The sequence below is a fragment of the Salmo salar genome, chromosome 26, assembly GCF_965601325.2.
Source record: "Salmo salar chromosome 26, fSalSal1, whole genome shotgun sequence".
NCBI lineage: Eukaryota > Metazoa > Chordata > Actinopteri > Salmoniformes > Salmonidae > Salmo > Salmo salar.
This window is the reverse complement of record NC_138316.1, coordinates 21,386,213-21,406,385: the sequence shown is the minus strand read 5'-3', so window position 1 is coordinate 21,406,385 and position 20,173 is coordinate 21,386,213. Positions and strand designations below refer to the sequence as shown.

General features: G+C 41.7%; 1 protein-coding gene across 2 annotated transcripts; it reads left to right on the top strand.

The window, feature by feature from the left end:
• Positions 1 to 1,221: 1,221 nt before the first annotated feature.
• Positions 1,222 to 18,645, top strand: LOC106587422 (tumor necrosis factor receptor type 1-associated DEATH domain protein). 2 transcript variants are annotated; one of them, XM_014175798.3, is made up of 6 exons: positions 1,222 to 1,305; positions 15,865 to 15,958; positions 16,284 to 16,434; positions 16,821 to 17,101; positions 17,270 to 17,417; positions 17,864 to 18,645. In XM_014175798.3, the coding sequence occupies exons 2-6, from the start codon at positions 15,938 to 15,940 to the stop codon at positions 18,160 to 18,162; spliced, it is 900 nt and encodes a 299-aa protein (XP_014031273.1). In that variant the 5' UTR covers positions 1,222 to 1,305; positions 15,865 to 15,937; the 3' UTR covers positions 18,163 to 18,645. The 2 variants fall into 2 exon arrangements, with proteins under 2 accessions (XP_014031273.1, XP_014031274.1); XM_014175799.3 differs by lacking the exon at positions 1,222 to 1,305 and adding an exon at positions 11,778 to 11,861.
• The last annotated feature ends 1,528 nt before the right edge of the window (positions 18,646 to 20,173 follow it).

Below are 20,173 nucleotides of genomic sequence, written 5' to 3'. Positions count from 1 at the left end.
CGGTGCAGTTATTTTTTAGCACGTGTGGACGATAAACGGTTTTCACTACATTCCACAACCACAAAGTAAAAATGGTCTTTATCATAAAAATTATTGAAAATAATTTGTTCCTTCCTTTGCACAAAGGTAATCACAATTGTTAATGGAACCCCCCCAGCAGTGAAGTAGAGAGAATGTGTTTGTGATGATTACAATCTTGCTGCTGTGATCAAAGAGGATACTTGGGGATGAACAGTAGTCTAACATGTTTAATGTGTGTGGGTGTTTGACAGTAACACAGCACTACAGATATATTTCAGCACTAGGGTTTATTAATCGATAGTGATATTTTAGCTTTGCACACTTTGAAGCGCTGGCATATAAGATTCTGAGAGAGGAAGAGAGGGCTCAAGTCAGTCTTGACTTCACCTGTCCGAATTTTCTTGGAAGGTGCTCTCTGATTAATAGTGAGGCCATTTCCTGTCATGCTTAGATAAGACCGACAGTTTACTGTCGGGCCTTGCTCACATCATTTTTGTTTTTTTTATGTGAATCCTTTCTATTCTGTTTACAGGCTCCATCTGGCCTGTTTTTGTCCCCAAGCAGTTGCCATAGTTTCAGTCTGTAACATAGGTATTTCCTTTGAAAGTGATATATTGAAGCAACATCAGTCAGGAAGTTAAAGCTTGGTCGCAAATGGACAATGACCTCGAGCATATTTCCACAGTTGTGGCAAAATGGCTTAATAAATGTGGCCTACCTTCTCTGAAATAATCACTTGTCTGACAATGTGGATGTGCACGTAAGGAACCCCCCATACATTCAAGTGATTACTTCGAGGAAGGAATATACATGTTTACAACATTTAAACCAGGCAAATGAATAACATCACCCACGGCCCTGGTTCCAAAAACATAAAATAACAGTAAATATATCTATATAGGCCAAAACAAAATAACCTGTTTCTTATTTGGTATGTTGCTTCTCAGTCAATTCATTTTGCCTTTAGTGTCATGTTCAGTGGGTACATGCAATTATATAATTTCAACATTGTCGACAGCTACACAGTTGCAAGCAAATGGCTACAGCAGTAAAGGATCAGTTCCGACAAATATTTCCTTCCAATCAAGCAACAAAAAACAGTCAACTACTTCCTTCCTGTAAAGATACGTGATTCTAACCAATAGGGAAGCGGCATGTTCTTTCTCACCAATCACAGTGCCTCAGGTTTCCCTGTAACCAATTGCCTGTCGGGAAATTATTACTGTATCTGTGTTTTCCTGTGGTCAGGTCGTGTTGCCGTCCTTACAACGTTTTTCTTTTAAGGTAAGTTAACAATACAATTATGATTTTACTTTAAACCCAAAACGAAATTATAGCCTATACAACAGTTAATGCCACAAATGACATTAAACAAATGCATAACAGTACGTCAATCATGAAAGAAAATGTATTCAAGTTGCTATGATTCCTTTCTATTGTTGATTAGGCTACTGTTTAGTAACAACTTCAATGTATGATTAAAACTTCACCAGTAGTTTTGTATTATTATTGAAGGTCAGTAGGCGGTGTTTGGTGCAGCTTAATTTACTATAAAGTAGGTCTACTTTTCTAATTTCCTAAAAGTCTGAACCGCACTGTGTCCAACGTGGTCTCAGAGCATTTCGTATTATTCTGTACGTAAACGCAAGACATTTCTTAATTTAGTATGACATGTTACATTTCGTATGGGAAGTATTAATTTGTGGATGTCCATCATCCATTTCGTATGATATGTTATAAATTACTGTTAATATGACATTACAAATTGCAATTTGTACCATATTGTAATGAAACAGGCAGGGCGCAGGTCTCGAACCCTCGACCTTCTAGCCCAAAAGCCAGCGCGCCATTGACTATGCCACAAAAGCATGCTCAAGCGGCAGAGTTGATATTCACGCTTATAAACCCAGGGTCGTTACACTACTCCCTCCTTTCAAAGAGCGCGTCCTCATGCTAGCTTGCGACTCTACGTCTTACAGGAACGCGCTCACCGGCCAAGCACATGTACTGTCGTGGATGCAAGGTTCGACCACTTCTGACACCAATGTAATGAAACAGGCAGGGCACAGGTCTCGAACCCTCGACCTTCTAGCCCGAAGTCCAGCGCGCTATCGACTGTGCCACAAAAGCATGCTCAAGCGGCAGAGTCGATAGACGGGCTTATAAACCCAGGGTCGTTACAATATGTTACAAATTGTGATTCATACAATATGTTCTGAATTTCCAAAACATATTATATGTTACACAATATTTATTTTATTGTGGCTAACGTTAGCTAGCTCTAGGGATAAGGTTGAAGTTAGGTTAAAGGGTTAGGGAAGAGTTATGTTAGGGGAAGGGTTCGCTAAAAGTGTTAAGGTTAGGGGAAGTTGCTAATTAGCTAAAATGCTAAAGTTGTCCGTGATGAGATTCGAACACATTCACATTATATTCCCACCCATCCACCCCTACCAACCACCCTCCTTTAGTTTTTTCCTGGTTGATGTTATTCATAGTGCATAAATGAAAAGGGAAAACAAAACACCAAAGTTTCAGCCTTAGGCCATTCTCAGTGTAAATATACCTTTAATTTATTTGGGAACCATGATGTTCTAATAAACGTCTTTATTTTGCATTCAATCCTCCGTTTTGGAATTATTCCTTTTTTCGACAGTGTGCGGGTCTCCATCTCTTTCACTATACCAAACGTAACATATCATATTGATTTGAGTGACCCAGATTTACATTTACTATGTTACGTCTAGTCTATGAGACCAGTCTGCTGTGTCATATTCTTGCCTCATAGCAGGAGAGAATGTAGTGAAATTCCTGTCATCATGTACATGTGACTCACGGGACTGGCGTTTTCACAGAACTGCATACCACACAGTGCTACCTGTCTTGTAGGCTCAGTAGTTTAAACCAATGATTTATATAAACCCTGGATTTCTGATGCTATGTGTTGGCCAATGAAAGACTTTGAAGCCATATTGGCACTCTTCAGAAAAGCAGTAGTTCCATAGTTATGAATAGAATTCTTCAGTATTTCATTTAAATCTTTCGAGGACAAATTTACATGTATTTAAGTATTTTGTTGCAGTGGGGACAGTGACATATTAGACACATAAAATTATACTTTTAAGGAAAATGTTTTTATATATTTTTATTTGTATGCTTAGCTCACATAATATGATTCAAAAGTATGCGTTAAGGTGTCTGTAATAGAATTAACGTGGCAAAAACAAAGAAATGCATTATAAAATATTCCAAAATATTTGTATCGTCAAAACAGCGCCCCCCCTGTCAGTCATCTAGTGTATATTTAAATCATTAGTCTAACCCGTCATAGAGCTCACCAGTTTGTAATAATAAACACCAAAAATAAGGTCTGAGGTAACACAGGCTTAAGAGATCTTATATATTTTGTTCTATATACTTATATGTACATATTCTCATTCACCCCTTTAGATTTGTGTGTATTAGGTAGTTGTTGGGGAATTGTTAGATTACTTGTTAGATCTGAGTGTATTAGGTAGTTGTTGGGGAATTGTTAGATTACTTGTTAGATCTGAGTGTATTAGGTAGTTGTTGGGGAATTGTTAGATATTACTTGTTAGATATTACTGCACTGTTGGAACTACAAGCACAAACATTTTGCTACACTCGCATTAACATCTGCTAACCATGTGCATGTGACCAATACAATTTGATTTGATTTATTCGTCAGTTAACATGACCTTTATGAATGTATTTGTTTATAATGTACATGATTCAAAATTCACAAAAAGAGAGATTTATCTCATAGAATAAAACTTATAAAATCTTCTAAGCCTGTGTTTACCACAGGCCTTATTTTCTGCGTTTATTGAAAAAACCCTACAAAAACTCAATTTTCTCGTAAGCTTTGCCCAATGAATCATTACTATTGCTCTCTATAGACTACAATATAAGTATTCACTACAAAAATGAAACCGACCAATTCAACTTGTTTGGCAGTCTATACCGTGTAGACTGATTCTCGTTTTCATCCTAATCTAAGGAATGGCATTCACTGAATTGACCCAATGTCCAGGGAATCCTTTGGTTGGCACTTGGCAGGATGATTTTAGTATTTGACGCTGCGGTGGTGGATGTTAAATGTTGCATTAATAAACTCTTGATGATGACATAATCCTCATACACTCTATGGTATTCTAGGCTACATCTGGTGAATTAATCCAGCACACTTTCAGTTTTAGTAATGTATGACACTACCGGTCTATGAATGTAATGATGGCTTATGATTACATGTAGGCCAGGGGTCCAGAATTACATTCAGCCGTGGACCGATTTTTCCTTGAGCGGGGGGCCGGAACATAGTTATAAATAATTTGTACACTGCAAATTGACAGCAAGAATCCCAAACATATAGTATTTGACAAAAACAGAATCATTTCAAACCTTGATTACATTGAGAAACGATCACATACCGTGCCTCCAGAGAGTATTCACACCCCTTGATTTATTCTACATTTTGTTGTATTACAGCATGAATTCAAAATGTATTAAATGTGTATTTTGTGTATTCAGCCCCTTTTGTTATGGCAAGCCTTAATAAGTTTAAGAGTAAAAATGTGCTTAACAAGTCACAGTATGGACTCACTCTGTGTGCAATAATAATTTAACATGATTTTTGAATGACTACCTCATCTCTGTACCTCACACATACGGTGCCTTGGGAAAGTATTCAGACCCCTTGACTTTTTCCACATTTTGTTACGTTACAGCCTTATTCTAAAATTGATGAAATATTATACTTTTTTCAGCAATCTACACACAATACCCCATAATGACAAAGTGAAAAGAGGTTTGTAGAAATTCTTTCAAATGTATTAAAAATAAAAAACTGAAATACCTTATTTACACAAGTATTCAGACCCTTTGCTATGAGACTCAAAATCAAGCTCAGGTGCATCCTGTTTCTACTGATCATCCTTGATGTTTCTACAACTTGATTAGAGTCCACCTGTGGTAAATTACAATGATTGGACATGATTTGGAAAGGCACACACCTGTGTGTATATAAGGTCCCACAGTTGACAGTGCATCTCAGAGCAAAAACCAAGCCATGAGGTCGAAGGAATTGTCCGTAGAGCTCAGAGACAGGATTGTGTCGAGGCACAGATCTGTGGAAGGGTACCAAAATATTTCTGCAGCATTGAAGGCCCCCAAGAACACAGTGGCCTCCATCGTTCTTAAACTGAGCAATCGGGGGAGAAGGGCCTTGATCTGGGAGGTGACCAAGAACCCGATTTGTCACTCTGACAGAGCTCCAGAGTTCCTCTATGGAGATGGGAGAACCTTCCAGAAGAACAACCATCTCTGCAGCACTCCACCAATCAGGCCCTTATGGTAGAGTGGCCAGACAGAAGCCACTCCTCAGTAAAAAGCACATGACAGCCCGCTTTGCCAAGAGGCATCTAAAGACTCGCAGACCATGAGAAAGAAGATTCTCTGGTTTGATGAAACCAAGATTGAACTATTTTGCCTGAATGACAAGCGTCACGTCTGGAGGAAACCTGGCACCATCCCTACAGTGAAGCATGGTTGTGGCACCATGCTGTGGGAATGTTTTTCAGTGGCAGGGACTGGGAGACTAGTCAGGATCGAGGCAAAGATGAAAGGAGCAAAGTATAGAGAGATCCTTGATGAAAACCTGCTCCAGAGAGCTCAGGACCTCAGACTGGGGGCGAAGGTTCACCATCTAACAGGACAACGACCCTAAGCACACAGCCAAGACAACGCAGGAGTGGCTTCGGGACAATAATATTTTAGAATAAGGTTGTAATGTAACAATGTGGAAAAAGTCAAGGGGTCTGAATACTTTCTGAAGGCACTGTACAATTATCTGTAAGGTCTCTCAGAATTTCAAACACTAATTCAACCACAAAGGCCAGGGAGGTTTTCCAATGCCTTGCAAAGAAGGGCATAGGTAAAAAGAAAAAATGCAGACATTGAATATCCCTTTGAGCATGGTGAAGTTATTAATTACACTTTGCATTGTGTATCAATACACCCAGTCACAACAAAGATACAGGTGTCCTTCCTAACTCAGTTGCCGTAGAGGAAGGAAACCGTTCAGGGATTTCACCATGAGGCCACAATGGTGACTTTCAAAGAGTTATACAGTTTAATTGCTGTGATAGGAGAAAACTGAGGATGGATCAACAACATTGTAGTTACTCCACAATATAAGCCTATATGGAAGAGTGAAAAGAAGGAAGCCTGTACAGAATAAAAAATATTCCAAAACATGCATATCACTCTACATATTTTCAAACATGATGATGGCTGCGTCATTATGGGTATGCTTGTCACCGGCCAGGACTAGGAATTTTTTTTAGGATAAAAAGAAACAGAATGGAGCTAAGCAAAGGCAAAATCTTAGAGGAAAACCTGGTTCAGTCTGCTTTCCAACAGACACTGGGAGGCGAATCTACCTTTCAGCAGGACAATAACCTAAAACACAAGGCCAAATATACACTGGAGTTGCTTACCAAGATGACATTGAATGTTCCTGAGTGGCCTAGTTACAGTTTTGACTTAAATCGGCTTGAAAATATATGGCAAGACTTGAAAATGTCTGACTAGCAGTGATCAACAACCAACTTGACAGACCTTGAAGAATAAAACAATTAAAAACTGTTAGACTTACCCAGAAAGACTCACAGCTGTAATTGCTGCCAAAGGTGATTCTAATGTATTGACTCAGGGGTGTGAATACTTATGTAAATATGATATTAATGTATTTCATTTTCAATAAATATACTAAAATGTCTTAAAAGATGTTTTCACTTTGTCATTATGGGGTATTGTGTGTAGATGGGTAAGACATCATTTAAAAAAAAATCATTTTTGAATTCAGGCTGTAACAAAACAAAATGTGAAATAAGTCAAGGGGTATGAATACTTTCTGAAGGCACTGTATGTGCCTCTATTTATGCGTGGGAATACTTGGGAACAGATTTCCTAAATTAAAATTACTTTGAGATGATTTCCTGGTGATTTTACAGTCTTTTATCTTCCCCAATAGGCGGCAATTTAAAAATATATATTTTTTGCTTTGCTCAGAACACTTGGGCCAAATAAAATCACCCGCAGGCCAAATTCTAAACCCTGAATTGTAGGCTAAGTTATGCACATGTTAGTTAGATTTGTATATGTATTCTTTTGGGCTCCCGAGTCGTCCAGGTTAGAGCTTGGCCGGGGTAGGCCGTCATTGTAAATAAGAATTTGTTATTTAATGACTTGCCTAGTTAAATAAAATACAAAATGAATAGTATAATATGAGGATATGGGCATAATCCAGCTCAGATACTATTTTCCCTTTATTTATCCCTCTCCCAGGTCAAGCACATCAAGCATTTACTTGACCCTAAACCAGACCCAAGTCACATTGAAAGAAGTCTAACCAGAGATAGGGGTTAGGTTGAGGTCAGGCATTAAGAGAGGGTGGACTGTGTGTGTGAGTGAGTAGGTTGGGGTAGTAGCAGTGGCATCATTAGGTCTGGGCTTCTGGGGCCTTAGCCCCGGATGTTTAGGATTCAGCCCCAAACATTGTTTTTCACATTTCAGTCTGATATAAGTTTCCATAAACACACATCACTACACATTTTTATTACAAAAATAAACAATACAATATACTGCGCTAGGCACTGCAAGAAGACCCTGGAGTGACGCAGTGCCTGCTGTGATTGATTGAGATTTCACAGCGCAGTGGACCGCTCATGTCCTTTGACCCCTCCCCCACCCTTACAGCACTGGTAGATGTCGATGTCATTACTCAGCAAAATGCCTGTCACTCAGTTAGAGTCTGGATATTCAGAACTTCTTTCAAAAGAGTGGCAGAAAAAGCGAGCAGGTGGAGAGGGCAGAACAGCCAGAAAGTCAAAGCAGCAGCAGCAGAGTTAACCACAGGTTTGTGCAGGGTTGGTGGTAGCTTACTAGCTAGTCTCCCTCAGCATAAGGGTTTGCTAATACTAATAAGCTAGCATTAGCACTCAGCATCCTTACGCTGTCAGTCAGAGTTATTTAACAGTATATTTAGTGAATGGGCAAGCTAAAAAAATGATATCAGGAAAAGTGTTTATTTCTAGTGAGTGTATTTGATGGGTTTCGTTTCTGTAGCTATCTTGGCTAGCTAGCCACTTCGTTAGCTACTGGCTGGCTAGCTAGCTAGCTGAGACAGAAGACATGAGAAAAAGATTTTCTGATTAAAGCATATGAGTGCGTTCGAGAGGATCACTTTTCTAAAGTTGGTGACCATCGTTGGTCACAGCCTTTCAAAGTGTGCTGCATTATGGGGTTAATAAAAAGTTTTCCAACTTGCGACTACATGTCTACTGCATGAACTTTACAAAAATTATTTGATCAAAGGTCATGACTGCAATTTTTTGCAGTTGCTCTTTATCAACTTCATCCTCCAGTCATCGCCTGCCTTGTGGGAGGATCTATTGTCAACCAATCATTAGGGTTTTTTTGTTTGACCACGCAAACTTGACCAAAGACACAACTGAAAAGGGAACCAACTTTGCCGCATTTCATGTATAGAGTGGATATGAATGTGATATTTGAGGCTCTCACTGATTGATTGTACAATGTAGGCCTACACACTATACATACTATACTATTTAAAAATATATACACTGCTCAAACACATCCTAGATCTGAATGAATGAAATAATCTTCTTAAATACTTTTTTCTTTACATAGTTGAATGTGCTGACAACAAAATCACACAAAAATAATCAATGGAAATCCAATTTATCAACCCATGGAGGTCTGGATTTGGAGTCACACTCAAAATTAAAGTGGAAAACCACACTACAGGCTGATCCAACTTTGATGTAATGTCCTTAAAACAAGTCAAAATGAGGCTCAGTAGTGTGTGTGGCCTCCACGTGCCTGTATGACCTCCCTACAATGCCTGGGCATGCTCCTGATGAGGTGACGGATGGTCTCCTGAGGGATCTCCTCCCAGACCTGGACTAAAGCATCCGCCAACTCCTGGACAGTCTGTGGTGTAACGTGGCGTTGGTGGATGGAGCGAGACATGATGTCCCAGATGTGCTCAATTGGATTCAGGTCTGGGGAACGGGCGGGCCAGTCCATAGCATCAATGCCTTCCTCTTGCAGGAACTGCTGACACACTCCAGCCACATGAGGTCTAGCATTTTCTTGCATTAGGAGGAACCCAGGGCCAACCGCACCAGCATATGGTCTCACAAGGGGTCTGAGGATCTCATCTCGGTACCTAATGGCAGTCAGGCTACCTCTGGCGAGCACATGGAGGGCTGTGTGGCCCCCCAAAGAAATGCCACCCCACACCATGACTGACCCACCGCCAAACCGGTCATGCTGGAGGATGTTGCAGGCAGCAGAACGTTCTCCACGGCGTCTCCAGACTCTGTCACGTCTGTCACATGTGCTCAGTGTGAACCTGCTTTCATCTGTGAAGAGCACAGGGCGCCAGTGGCGAATTTGCCAATGTTGGTGTTCTCTGGCAAATGCCAAACGTCCTGCACGGTGTTGGGCTGTAAGCACAACCCCCACCTGTGGACGTCGGGCCCTCATACCACCCTCATGGAGTCTGTTTCTGACCGTTTGAGCAGACACATGCACATTTGTGGCCTGCTGGAGGTCATTTTGCAGGGCTCTGGCAGTGCTCCTCCTGCTCCTCCTTGCACAAAGGCGGAGGTAGCGGTCCTGCTGCTGGGTTGTTGCCCTCCTACGGCCTCCTCCACATCTCCTGATGTACTGGCCTGTCTCCTGGTAGTGCCTCCATGCTCTGGACACTACGCTGACAGACACAGCAAACCTTCTTGCCACAGCTCGCATTGATGTGCCATCCTGGATGAGCTGCACTACATGAGCCACTTGTGTGGGTTGTAGACTGTCTCATGCTACCACTAGAGTGAAAGCACTGCCAGCATTAAAAGTGACCAAAACATCAGCCAGGAAGCATAGGAACTGAGAAGTGGTCTGTGGTCACCACCTGCAGAACCACTCCTTTATTGGGGGTGTCTTGCTAATTGCCTATAATTTCCACCTGTTGTCTATTCCATTTGCACAACAGCATGTGAAATTTATTGTCAATCAGTGTTGCTTCCTAAGTGGACAGTTTGATTTCACAGAAGTGTGATTGACTTGGAGTTACATTGTGTTGTTTAAGTGTTCCCTTTATTTTTTTGAGCAGTGTATATATTTCACCGTTATTAACTAGGTAGGCCAGTTGAGAACAAGTTCTCATTTACAACTGCGACCTGGCCAAGATAAAGCAAAGCAGTGCGATACAAACAACACAGAGTTACACATGGGATAAACAAACGTACAGTCAATAACACAATAGAAAAATCTATATACAGTGTGTGCAAATGTCGTAAGATTAGGGAGGTAAGGCAATAAATAGGCCATAGTGGCGAAATAGTTACAATTTAACATTAACACTGGAGTGATAGATGAGCATCAGATGAATGTGCAAGTAAAGATACTGGGGTGCGAAGGAGCAACAACAAAAAAATAACAATATGGGGATGAGATTGTTGGGTGTGCTATTTACAGATGGGCTGTGTACAGGTGCAATGATCGGTAAGCTGCTCTGACAGCTGATGCTTAAAGTTAGTGAGGGAGATATAAGACTCCAGCTTCAGTGATTTTTGCAATTCGTTCCAGTCACTGGCAGCAGAGAACTGTAAGGAAAGGCAACCAAAGGAGTAGTTGGCTTTGGGGATGACCAATGAAATATACCTGCTGGAGCGCGTGCTACGGGTGAGTGCTGCTATGGTGACCAGTGAGCTGAGATAAGGCGGGGCTTTACCTAGCAAAGACTTATAGATGACCTGGAGCCAGTGGGTTTGGCGACGAATATGAAGCGAGGGCCAGCCAACGAGAGCATACAGGTCGCAGTTGTGGGTAGTATATGGGGCTTTGGTGACAAAACGGGTGGCACTGTGATAGACTACATCCAATTTGCTGAGTAGAGTGTTGGAGGCTAATTTGTAAATGACATCGCCAAAGTCAAGGATCAGTAGGATAGTCAGTTTTACGAGGGTATGTTTGGCAGCATGAGTGAAGGATGCTTTGTTGCGAAATAGGAAGCCGGTTCTAGATTTAATTTTGGATTGGAGATGCTTAATGCGGGTCTGGAAGGAGAGTTTACAGTCTAACCAGACACCTAGGTATTTGTAGTTGTCCACATATTCTAAGTCAGAACCGTCCAGAATAGTGATGCTAGACGGGCGGGCGGGTGGGCAGGTGCGGGCAGCAATCGGTTGAAGAGCATGCACTTAGTTTTACTAGCATTTAAGAGCAGTTGGAGGCCACAGAAGGAGAGTTGTATGGCATTGAAGCTTGTCTGGAGGTTTGTTAACACAGTGTCCAATGAAGGGCCAGAAGTATACAGAATGGTGTCGTCTGCGTACAGGTGGATCAGAGAATCACCAGCAGCAAGAGCGACATCACTGATGTATACAGAGAAAAGAGTCGGCCCCGAGAATTGAACCCTGTGGCACACCCATAGAGACTGCTAGAGGTCCGGACAACAGGCCCTCCGATTTGACACACTGAACTCTATCTGAAAAGTTGTTGGTGAGCCAGGCGAGACAGTCATTTGAGAAACCAAGGCTGTTGAGTCTGCCGATAAGAATGCGGTGATTGACAGAGTCGAAAGCCTTGGCCACGTCGATGAATGCGGCTGCACAGTATTATCTTTTATTGATGGCGGTTATGATATCGTTTAGGACCTTGAGCGTGGCTGAGGTTCACCCATGACCAGCTCGGAAACCAGATTGCATAGCGGAGAAGCTACGGTGGGATTCGAAATGGTCAGTGATCTTTTTGTTAACTTGGCTTTCGAAGACTTTAGAAAGGGCAGGATATATATAGGTCTGTAACTGTTTGGGTCTAGAGTGTCTCCCCCTTTGAAGAGGGGGGTGACCGCGGCAGCTTTCCAATCTTTAGGGATCTCAGACGATACGAAAGAGAGGTTGAACAGGCTAGTAATAGGGGTTGCAACAATTACGGCCGATAATTTTAGAAAGAGAGGGTCCAGATTGTCTAGCCCAGCTGATTTGTAGGGGTCCAGATTTTGCAGCTCTTTCAGAACATCAGCTGTCTGGATTTGGGTGAAGGAGAAGTGGGGGAGGCTTGGGCAAGTTGCTGTGGGGGGTGCTGAGCTGTTGACCGGGGTAAGGGTAGCCAGGTGGAAAGCATGGCCAGCCGTAGAAAAATGCTTATTGAAATTTTCGATTTTCGTAGATTTATCGGTGGTGACAGTGTTTCCTAGCCTCAGTGCAGTGGGCAGCTGGGAGGAGGTGCTCTTATTCTTCATGGACTTTACAGTGTCCCAGAACTTTTTGGAGTTTGTGCTACAGGATGCAAATTTATGTTTGAAAAAGCTAGCCTTTGCTTTCCTAACTGCCTGTTCCTAACTATACATACTATACATGCTATAGTATACACACTATACATACTACACACAGTATACATACTATACTATATGCACTATACATACTATACATACTATACTATACATACTATACTGTACACACTATACATATACTATACCTTACTCACTTTACATACTATACTATACATACTATATTATACATACTATACACACTATATATATACTATACACACTATACATACTATACTATACACACTATATGATTTCAGTTTGTGAGTTTGTAATATGGGGGTTGGAGCCATGTTTATTTTGACATTATAAAGAAAAACTTTTATTAACAATGGCAACACTGCCATGTTGATCTGAGGCTTGCGGTTGGAAAACCACATTAGTGTCCCATTTTCGGCTGTTGCAGATGCACATCCCCCCAACTTCACTCCTCGACTTTAGTCTACAGTCATTTGCTTTAGCCTTACAACTGAAACGCGCCCCATATCTTCTGAAAGTGACAGTGCCTCCCTGTGAACTGAAGCTGAACTTTACTACAACATTATATTTAATCTTGTTTAAGATAAGCAATGATGAGGTGATAGAACTGACAAAATGAAATGAATCATAGAAGTCTTATAACCTATTCCATTCTACAAGTAAAAATGCTTGGCTCATGTCTGTTACTTCCATATAGGCTATGTAACTATTTGTAAAAAAAAAAACATTAAATTGTGGAAATTATTTAATTGAGCTTTTATTTTTATTAGTCTTTTTATTCACTTAGCTACTTACCTTTTCTATTGTTGTTGCATTGTCGACAGGTTAACCTGCAAGTCAGCATTTAATTGCACTGAGTACTCCATGTATACCATGTGTATACAGTGCTTGCAAAACTATTCACCCCCTTGGCGTTTTTCCTATTTTGTTGCATTACAACCTGTAATTTAAATGGATTTTTATTTGGATTTCATTTACATTAGCTGGTAGAACTGACTTAAATTATTCATAGAGGTTTTACAACTTCTACAGGTCAATATTTTTGGCTCATGTCTCTTTATAGTCATATAGCCTAGGGCAGGGATGGGCAACTCCAGTCCTCGGAGGCCTGATTGGTGTAAAACTTTTGCCTCGGCAAAAAAAACTGACTCCAATAATCAACTAATCATGATCTTCAGTTTAGAATGTAATTAGTTTAATCAGCTGTGTTTGCCTGGGATGGGGTGGGACTGGAGTTGCCCATCCCTGGCATAGGGGCTATGTAGTTTCTTACCTGTCATGTTTGGAGTTGTGTTGTGCTGTTATGTGGACACTTGAATTTTTATTTACAGTTGCCCGGTCATAACTTTAAACTAACTTTAAATAGCAACTGCCCCTAAAAATATATGAGTCGGAAACATTTATTCTACTGTCAAAATGAACTACAAAGTGTAAATAGGATAATTTTGGTCATAAAGTCAGTCTTGTCCAAAACTGAGTTTTGTGAGACTTGTGGTTGTGACTGCATCACAACGTAAATGAAGGTTGGGTTTGTTTCAATCCTGCCCACAGCTGGCAGGACACAAGTAAAAATCAATTCGGAGTGCAGCTGCATGCGACCCGATCATAATGCCTGTGGTAAATTCAATTTGACTTTGGATATCCCTATGGGGCTCTGTAAATTACACAATGTACATGGGACAATATGTTAAAATTCCAATAGCTCCAAATTTCAATGACTTAAAAACCTCAAACCAACTATAAATTCTAGTATTTCAAATACAAATGTTAAAAGCATTCCATGAGAAAACTAGAAGGTCTTGTTTTAGATTTTAAGCATGAAAATATTCTCTCATTTACGTTGTGTAATTTATTTACTGTCCATAACTAGCCCTGGAGATAGGCTATCCAAAGTCAGGTCACACACCAACCGGCTGAAGCTAATTGGCAATATAATTTGGCTAATTCTTCTTGCCTGTGAACATACACACGATACACCCACATCAAACCACACCCCAAAAGCAACTCACATTTGAATTCAGTCATGGCCGCTAGCATTTCTTATTGAACCAAATCTAAAACAAGGCCAAATCAGGAAGTGCAGTCGCCCTTCAAAACGAACTAATGACATGCTGCACCTTGCTACCTTTTAGATAGGAGGAGGAGGACAGATGAGAACGGCAGGCCAGTGGAGCAATTAGAACAGCAGCAGCCAGTGGCAAATGGTAGGGAAGAGGATGATTTAGGTGACCTGGGCACAGGTCCAAAACAAGTTAAGCTACCCCAGTATCCCCTTGACCGTTTTGGATTGCAAAACTAAAGAAACACACCAAACAAGACACAGAGACAGCAACATAAATGTAGATGGTGCAGCGAGACACCAGACAAGACACAGAGACAGCAACAGAAGAATAGGATATGATGAAGAGAGACACCAGAAGAACAGAACAGGCCATAACAGAAGAGGATAGACAAGGGAGATGGTAACAAACAAGACACAGACAGCAACAGGCAAGACACATAGAAAGTAACAGAAGAGGGCAGGTGGATTGAGCACACAATAAACTGTATCACTTCAAGCTGCTCTAAAGAATCTAATTTGTTTTATTTATTTGCACAAATTATAAGAAGTGAAATTCAGACAGTGAAAAAATTAAACATGGCTTATAAAGAATTTGCAGGTAAGGTGAAAAGTCATGTGAAATTACTATTAAAATAATTATTTACTTTAACACTTTTTACAACCAGTACAGGATGAGAGAGGAGGGTAGACAAAATACAGCAACATAGAATACTAAGAGACAGCAACAGACGACACATAGAAAGTGATGGAGAGAGCTAGAGGAGGGGTGAGCACACAGTAGACTATCATTTAAAGCTTCCCTATGGATTCTAATTACTGTGTGTGTGTAGATAGAAAGGCTGTTTGGGTACTGTGGGACTTTAGTCAGTTTTGTCTTAGTGGTTTTTGGCAATACACTGTAGATGTATGTGTTCCAGAGTAGAGAGACCCTGTGGCAGGTGGGAAGGTGCAAGTTACCAGAAAAATATATATTCTCTCAACATTCTAATCTCTCAATATTAATCTCAAAGTGCACCAAATTAATGCATTTAGCTGTTGAAATTCCTTCGATTTTTGCTGGGGGATAATGCCCCTCTACCCCCCTACTGGCTTTGGGCTAAGCCCCTAATGTCTTCAAATCCTAGAAACGCCCCTGGGTAGTAAAGGGACATAAAATAGTAAATTAATGTAATAACATATAGGGGATAAGATAGGGTAAGATAAGAATAGTGGAGTGAGATAATATATAGTGAGAGAGAGGTTGCATTGTATTGTGACTGCATCTGGATCCTGACTCTTTTTAATACCAGGATGGATTTGATTGATGTGTCTTGGCCTTTGAACTCAGACTGTTGATTGCCTGAGTAATATATCTGTTCTATCTCTGCAGGAAGGAAGAGGCTTGAAGGGAACACAGAAGAAACTTGTGACAGCTGAGGTCAGATGACGGGAATGCCCAAACAATGGACATAATGGATGAAAAGGTACTGTATGTTTAGTTGAGAGAGGCAGGAGAGAGGAGGTGTGATGTGTATGAGAGGGAAAAGGGGAACGAGGCCGGGACAGAGACAGTTCCCATTAACTATTTATAGGACAACATGCATGTCTGTTTCTGTTAGTGCGCATGCGTGTGATAATGTCAAGTGGGGAGTCTGTGTGTACTGTGTACTGTGTACTGTGTATGTAAGAATGTAAGTACAAGCTCCTGTGCTGTACAAAATTCAGCATAATGTCTGAATAGTAGCATACAGAGCAGAGACATTATGAACTTTAATCTTATATGGGATGTTGTTCCATATGATATTTTAGAAAATGGTGGCACTGAGTGTGGAGGTTGGCCCGTGGACAGGATGTGTGGTTCTCTTCCTGCGCTCCTGTCCCGCAGTGAACCTGCTCTCTCTCTACAAAGACCAGCAGGGCAAGTTCAGCGTCTTCAAAGTCCTCAAGCTGACACTCACAGGTGAGCCACATCAGGCCATCCGGTCTCCAGCTAGCGTAGGGAGCATGCTGAGCATTGGGTGAGGCAGATGTATTATTGATAGAAAGAAAGGCTTAGCTTGGTGGTCATGGGGAGTGAAAAAGGGCTAGTGTTGCAGTGTGACCTGCTTATCTCCTGAGGGGATGAATATAGTTAAAAGCTTATGAAAAACTGCTGTCAGATAAACGCTGGGAGATCTTTTAGGAAGTCATAACACGGTTGAGCTCAGAGCTCTGCCTGGACCAGAGTAGTGGAGGCAGACAGTCAGGTTATATTTATTTTATGGTCACAGTGAAAAATATTACAATTGTGCCAGTGATTCGCTATGGTTACCTCTAACCTTTGACCTTACCTGGCCTGTGTCCCAGACTCAGCTGGTGGGCTGGAGGGGTACGAGATCCTGAAGCTGCACGATGCAGATCCTCTGCTGGGTGTGGAGGTGAAGTTTGTGGATGTGGCGGCGTGCCGCAGGTTCCTGCAGAGCTATGGCTCCGGTGCCGTACAACAGTTTCTCTCCCAGCACACCTGCCGCCTCCTCCACGTCCCACAGGAGCTTGCCTTGGAAACCCAGCTCAAAGCCGGGACGCACACTTTGGACTTTTGTCTGGACGACCTGGAACTCTGTCTGCAGCACATCCACCAGTCACAGGTAATATACTATATACCAGTTAGAATCCATATATAGTGGTGTTGTTACTGGTAATATATGATAAACAGATCACAAGTAATAATTCACCAATCTATACCTGACAGGTGCTCTGCTGTGCCTTATGACTCACTATGAGGTGTTCTAAATGTTGATGTCACTTCCTGTCAGCCGGAGCGCCTACGGGATGATGAGATTGCTGAGCTGGACCAGCAGCTGCAGAGCCAGGCCTTGGGTCACATCCCCCAGCCACCCACCCTCACACAGGAAGAGCCCCCCGTGCCCAGCAACTGTTTCCTGTTCCAGAAGAGGGTGTTTGGTGAGTTGGCTCTGGCTTCCATGGCTGCTTCTTATCATCAGTGGGGGTTCAGCAGGGAGCTGTCCCCAGGGTCCTCTACATTCATACACTGGGATAGAACAGTGTTTCTCACCTCTCGGTCAGTAAACCACCACTGTTCTATGGAAGGATATTGACCTGTGCCTCAAATAGTTTGATGACACTTTTAGTCGGCTCAAGTGCTGGTTTTAATCTAAGTGGTCCTTTGAGGAAGAGGACCATTATAGCTTGCCCAATCTCTGGTATAGAGGACACTCATTATGGGTCATCTACTACACCCGGGACGGCAGGGTAGCCTAGAGGTAAGAGAGGAGGGCCAGTACCTGGAAGGTTGCTGTTGTATTTTACTTACTTACACCACGTCTTACATATAGATTCTGGATGCATGTCTCTAACAGCCCCTCCCACTCTGTCTCCTGACCTATCAGAGGACCGCATGCTGGCGGCGGGGGACCTGCAGCGGTTCTCCAACGGCGTTGGGCGGGACTGGAGGAAAGTGGGGCGGGCTTTGGGCAAGAACTGCCGTGCTCTGAAGGGGCCGGCCATAGACAACCTGGCCTACGAGTATGAGAGGGAGGGGCTGTACGAGCAGGCCTATCAGCTGCTGAGCCGCTTCATCCAGGCGGAGGGGAGGGCGGCACGACTGGGCCGGCTGGTCAGAGCACTGGAAGACAGCAAACTCACCAGCCTGGCTGAGAACATTTTGGACATCCAGCCCCGGGAGTGACACTGTCTGTCACACTGTCTGGGGATGTGTGTTGGTCTGTGTGTGTGCATCTGTGTCTGTGTGAAAGAGTGGTAACGTGTGGGTGGCATTGTTTGTGTGAGCGCAAACGTGTGTGCACTAACTTACCTAGGTGCTTCCTGTGTCAGTTCTGTGTGAGCTTCGTGTCTGTGAGCTTGATTGTATGTTTTTTTTTATTTGAGTAAAAATGTCTTGTGTTACAAAACCAATAGTTCTCATAATTGCTATGTCACGTCATTGTTGTCTCTGGTTGGAGAGCAAACTGAAATCACTGCGGGCCTTTTCTTCTTCCGCTTTAAACCCAACCCCCTTTCTCCACCACAGACTGGACCATTGATGTATTCGATCATTCTACCAATAAACATTAGTTATTACAAAAACTAGATTGATATTGAACAATTTGCAATGGGATTGTGGAATATTTGTTCCGAATTCCAAATAAAGTGTTGGATTTATAAAAACGAATTGCCCATTGCTTCCATTCACGTTGAGAGTTGTATTTCACTTCCACTTCCAAGATCCTGATAAAATGTTTTACTATGGATTACTACGTAGAATCTTTAGGAAACCCTTTGATCCTGCTTTCTGAAATACCCTACAGTCTACGGAAATATCACCCAGGTAAAAAAAATGTGTCAACTTTGGGAAATGGGCAGTGTCTAATCCATGTACACACACACATAGTAAATGTTTTACGATCCTTGTGGATCCTTGTGGAGACCTAAAATGTATTTCCATTCAAAATCCTATTTTCCCTAACCCCTAAACCTAAATTCTAACCCTAATTCTAACCTTAAACCTGACCCCTACGTTCAAAACAGCCTTTGTCCTCATGGGGACCTGGGAGATATTCCCACAAGGGAGAATTTTCCTTGTTTTGCTATCCTTGTGGGGACTTTTGGGGATTTCCGGTAGCCACGAGGATAGTAATACGAGCCCACACACACACTGTGACACATTTAGTGTTGTTTTGGCTCTGTTCTCCAGCACTTTGGATGTAGGTTAAACCTATGAGGTTAAGGTGCACACTGTCAGCTTTAATTTGAGGGTCATATCAGGTGAGCTGTTTAGAAATTACAGCACTTTTTGTACATACTGTAGTCCCCCCATTTTAGGGGACCAAAATGATTGGGACAAATTCACTTACGTGTATTAAAGTAGTCAAAAGAATAGTATAGGTCCCATATTCCTAGCACACAATGATTACATCAAGCTTGTGACTACAAACTTGTTGAATGCATTTGTGTGTCTTATGTTGCTTACATGTATGCATTGGTGAGCGTGTGTGTGTATGTTTATGTCTGCAGTGCAGTATTTGTAAAAGTTAATCTGTGTATGTCACTGTGTCTGTGTCTCTATGCGTGTGTGTGCAACTATGTGTGTATGTGTGTGTATACACACAGTGTGTAATAAATTGTGAATAATGATGACTGAGAAAGTTACAGAGGCACAAATATCATACCCCCAAGACATACCAAACTCTCAGCATTTCAATAACAGGGGAGGTTAGTATTTTGGGGGGGGGGGGGGGGGTGACATTTGTGCGTCTGTAACTTTCTCAGTCATTTTATTCACGATTTATTCAGGACAATCCGTAATCATGGTAGCATCCACATTAATGTAGAAATGTTTAGAAACATATTCTATTCTTATTTACAATAAAAGTGACTCCAAAATGACACAATACATTATTTACCATTAATTTCTATTGGACACAAAATAATCTGAAACACAACCAAAACAAACAGCAAATGCATCCAACAAGTTTTCTAGAGTCTCAAGCTTAATGTAATCATTGCGTGCTAGGAATATGGGATTATTTCTCAACCGAACGGTTCACCCGATATGGATGAAAATACCCTCAAATTAAAGCTGACAGTCTGCACTTTAACCTCATAGTCATTGTATAATTCCAAAGTGCTGGAGTAGTGTACAGAGCCAAAACAACAAAACGTGTCACTGTCCCAATACTTTTAGAGCTCACTGTATGTCC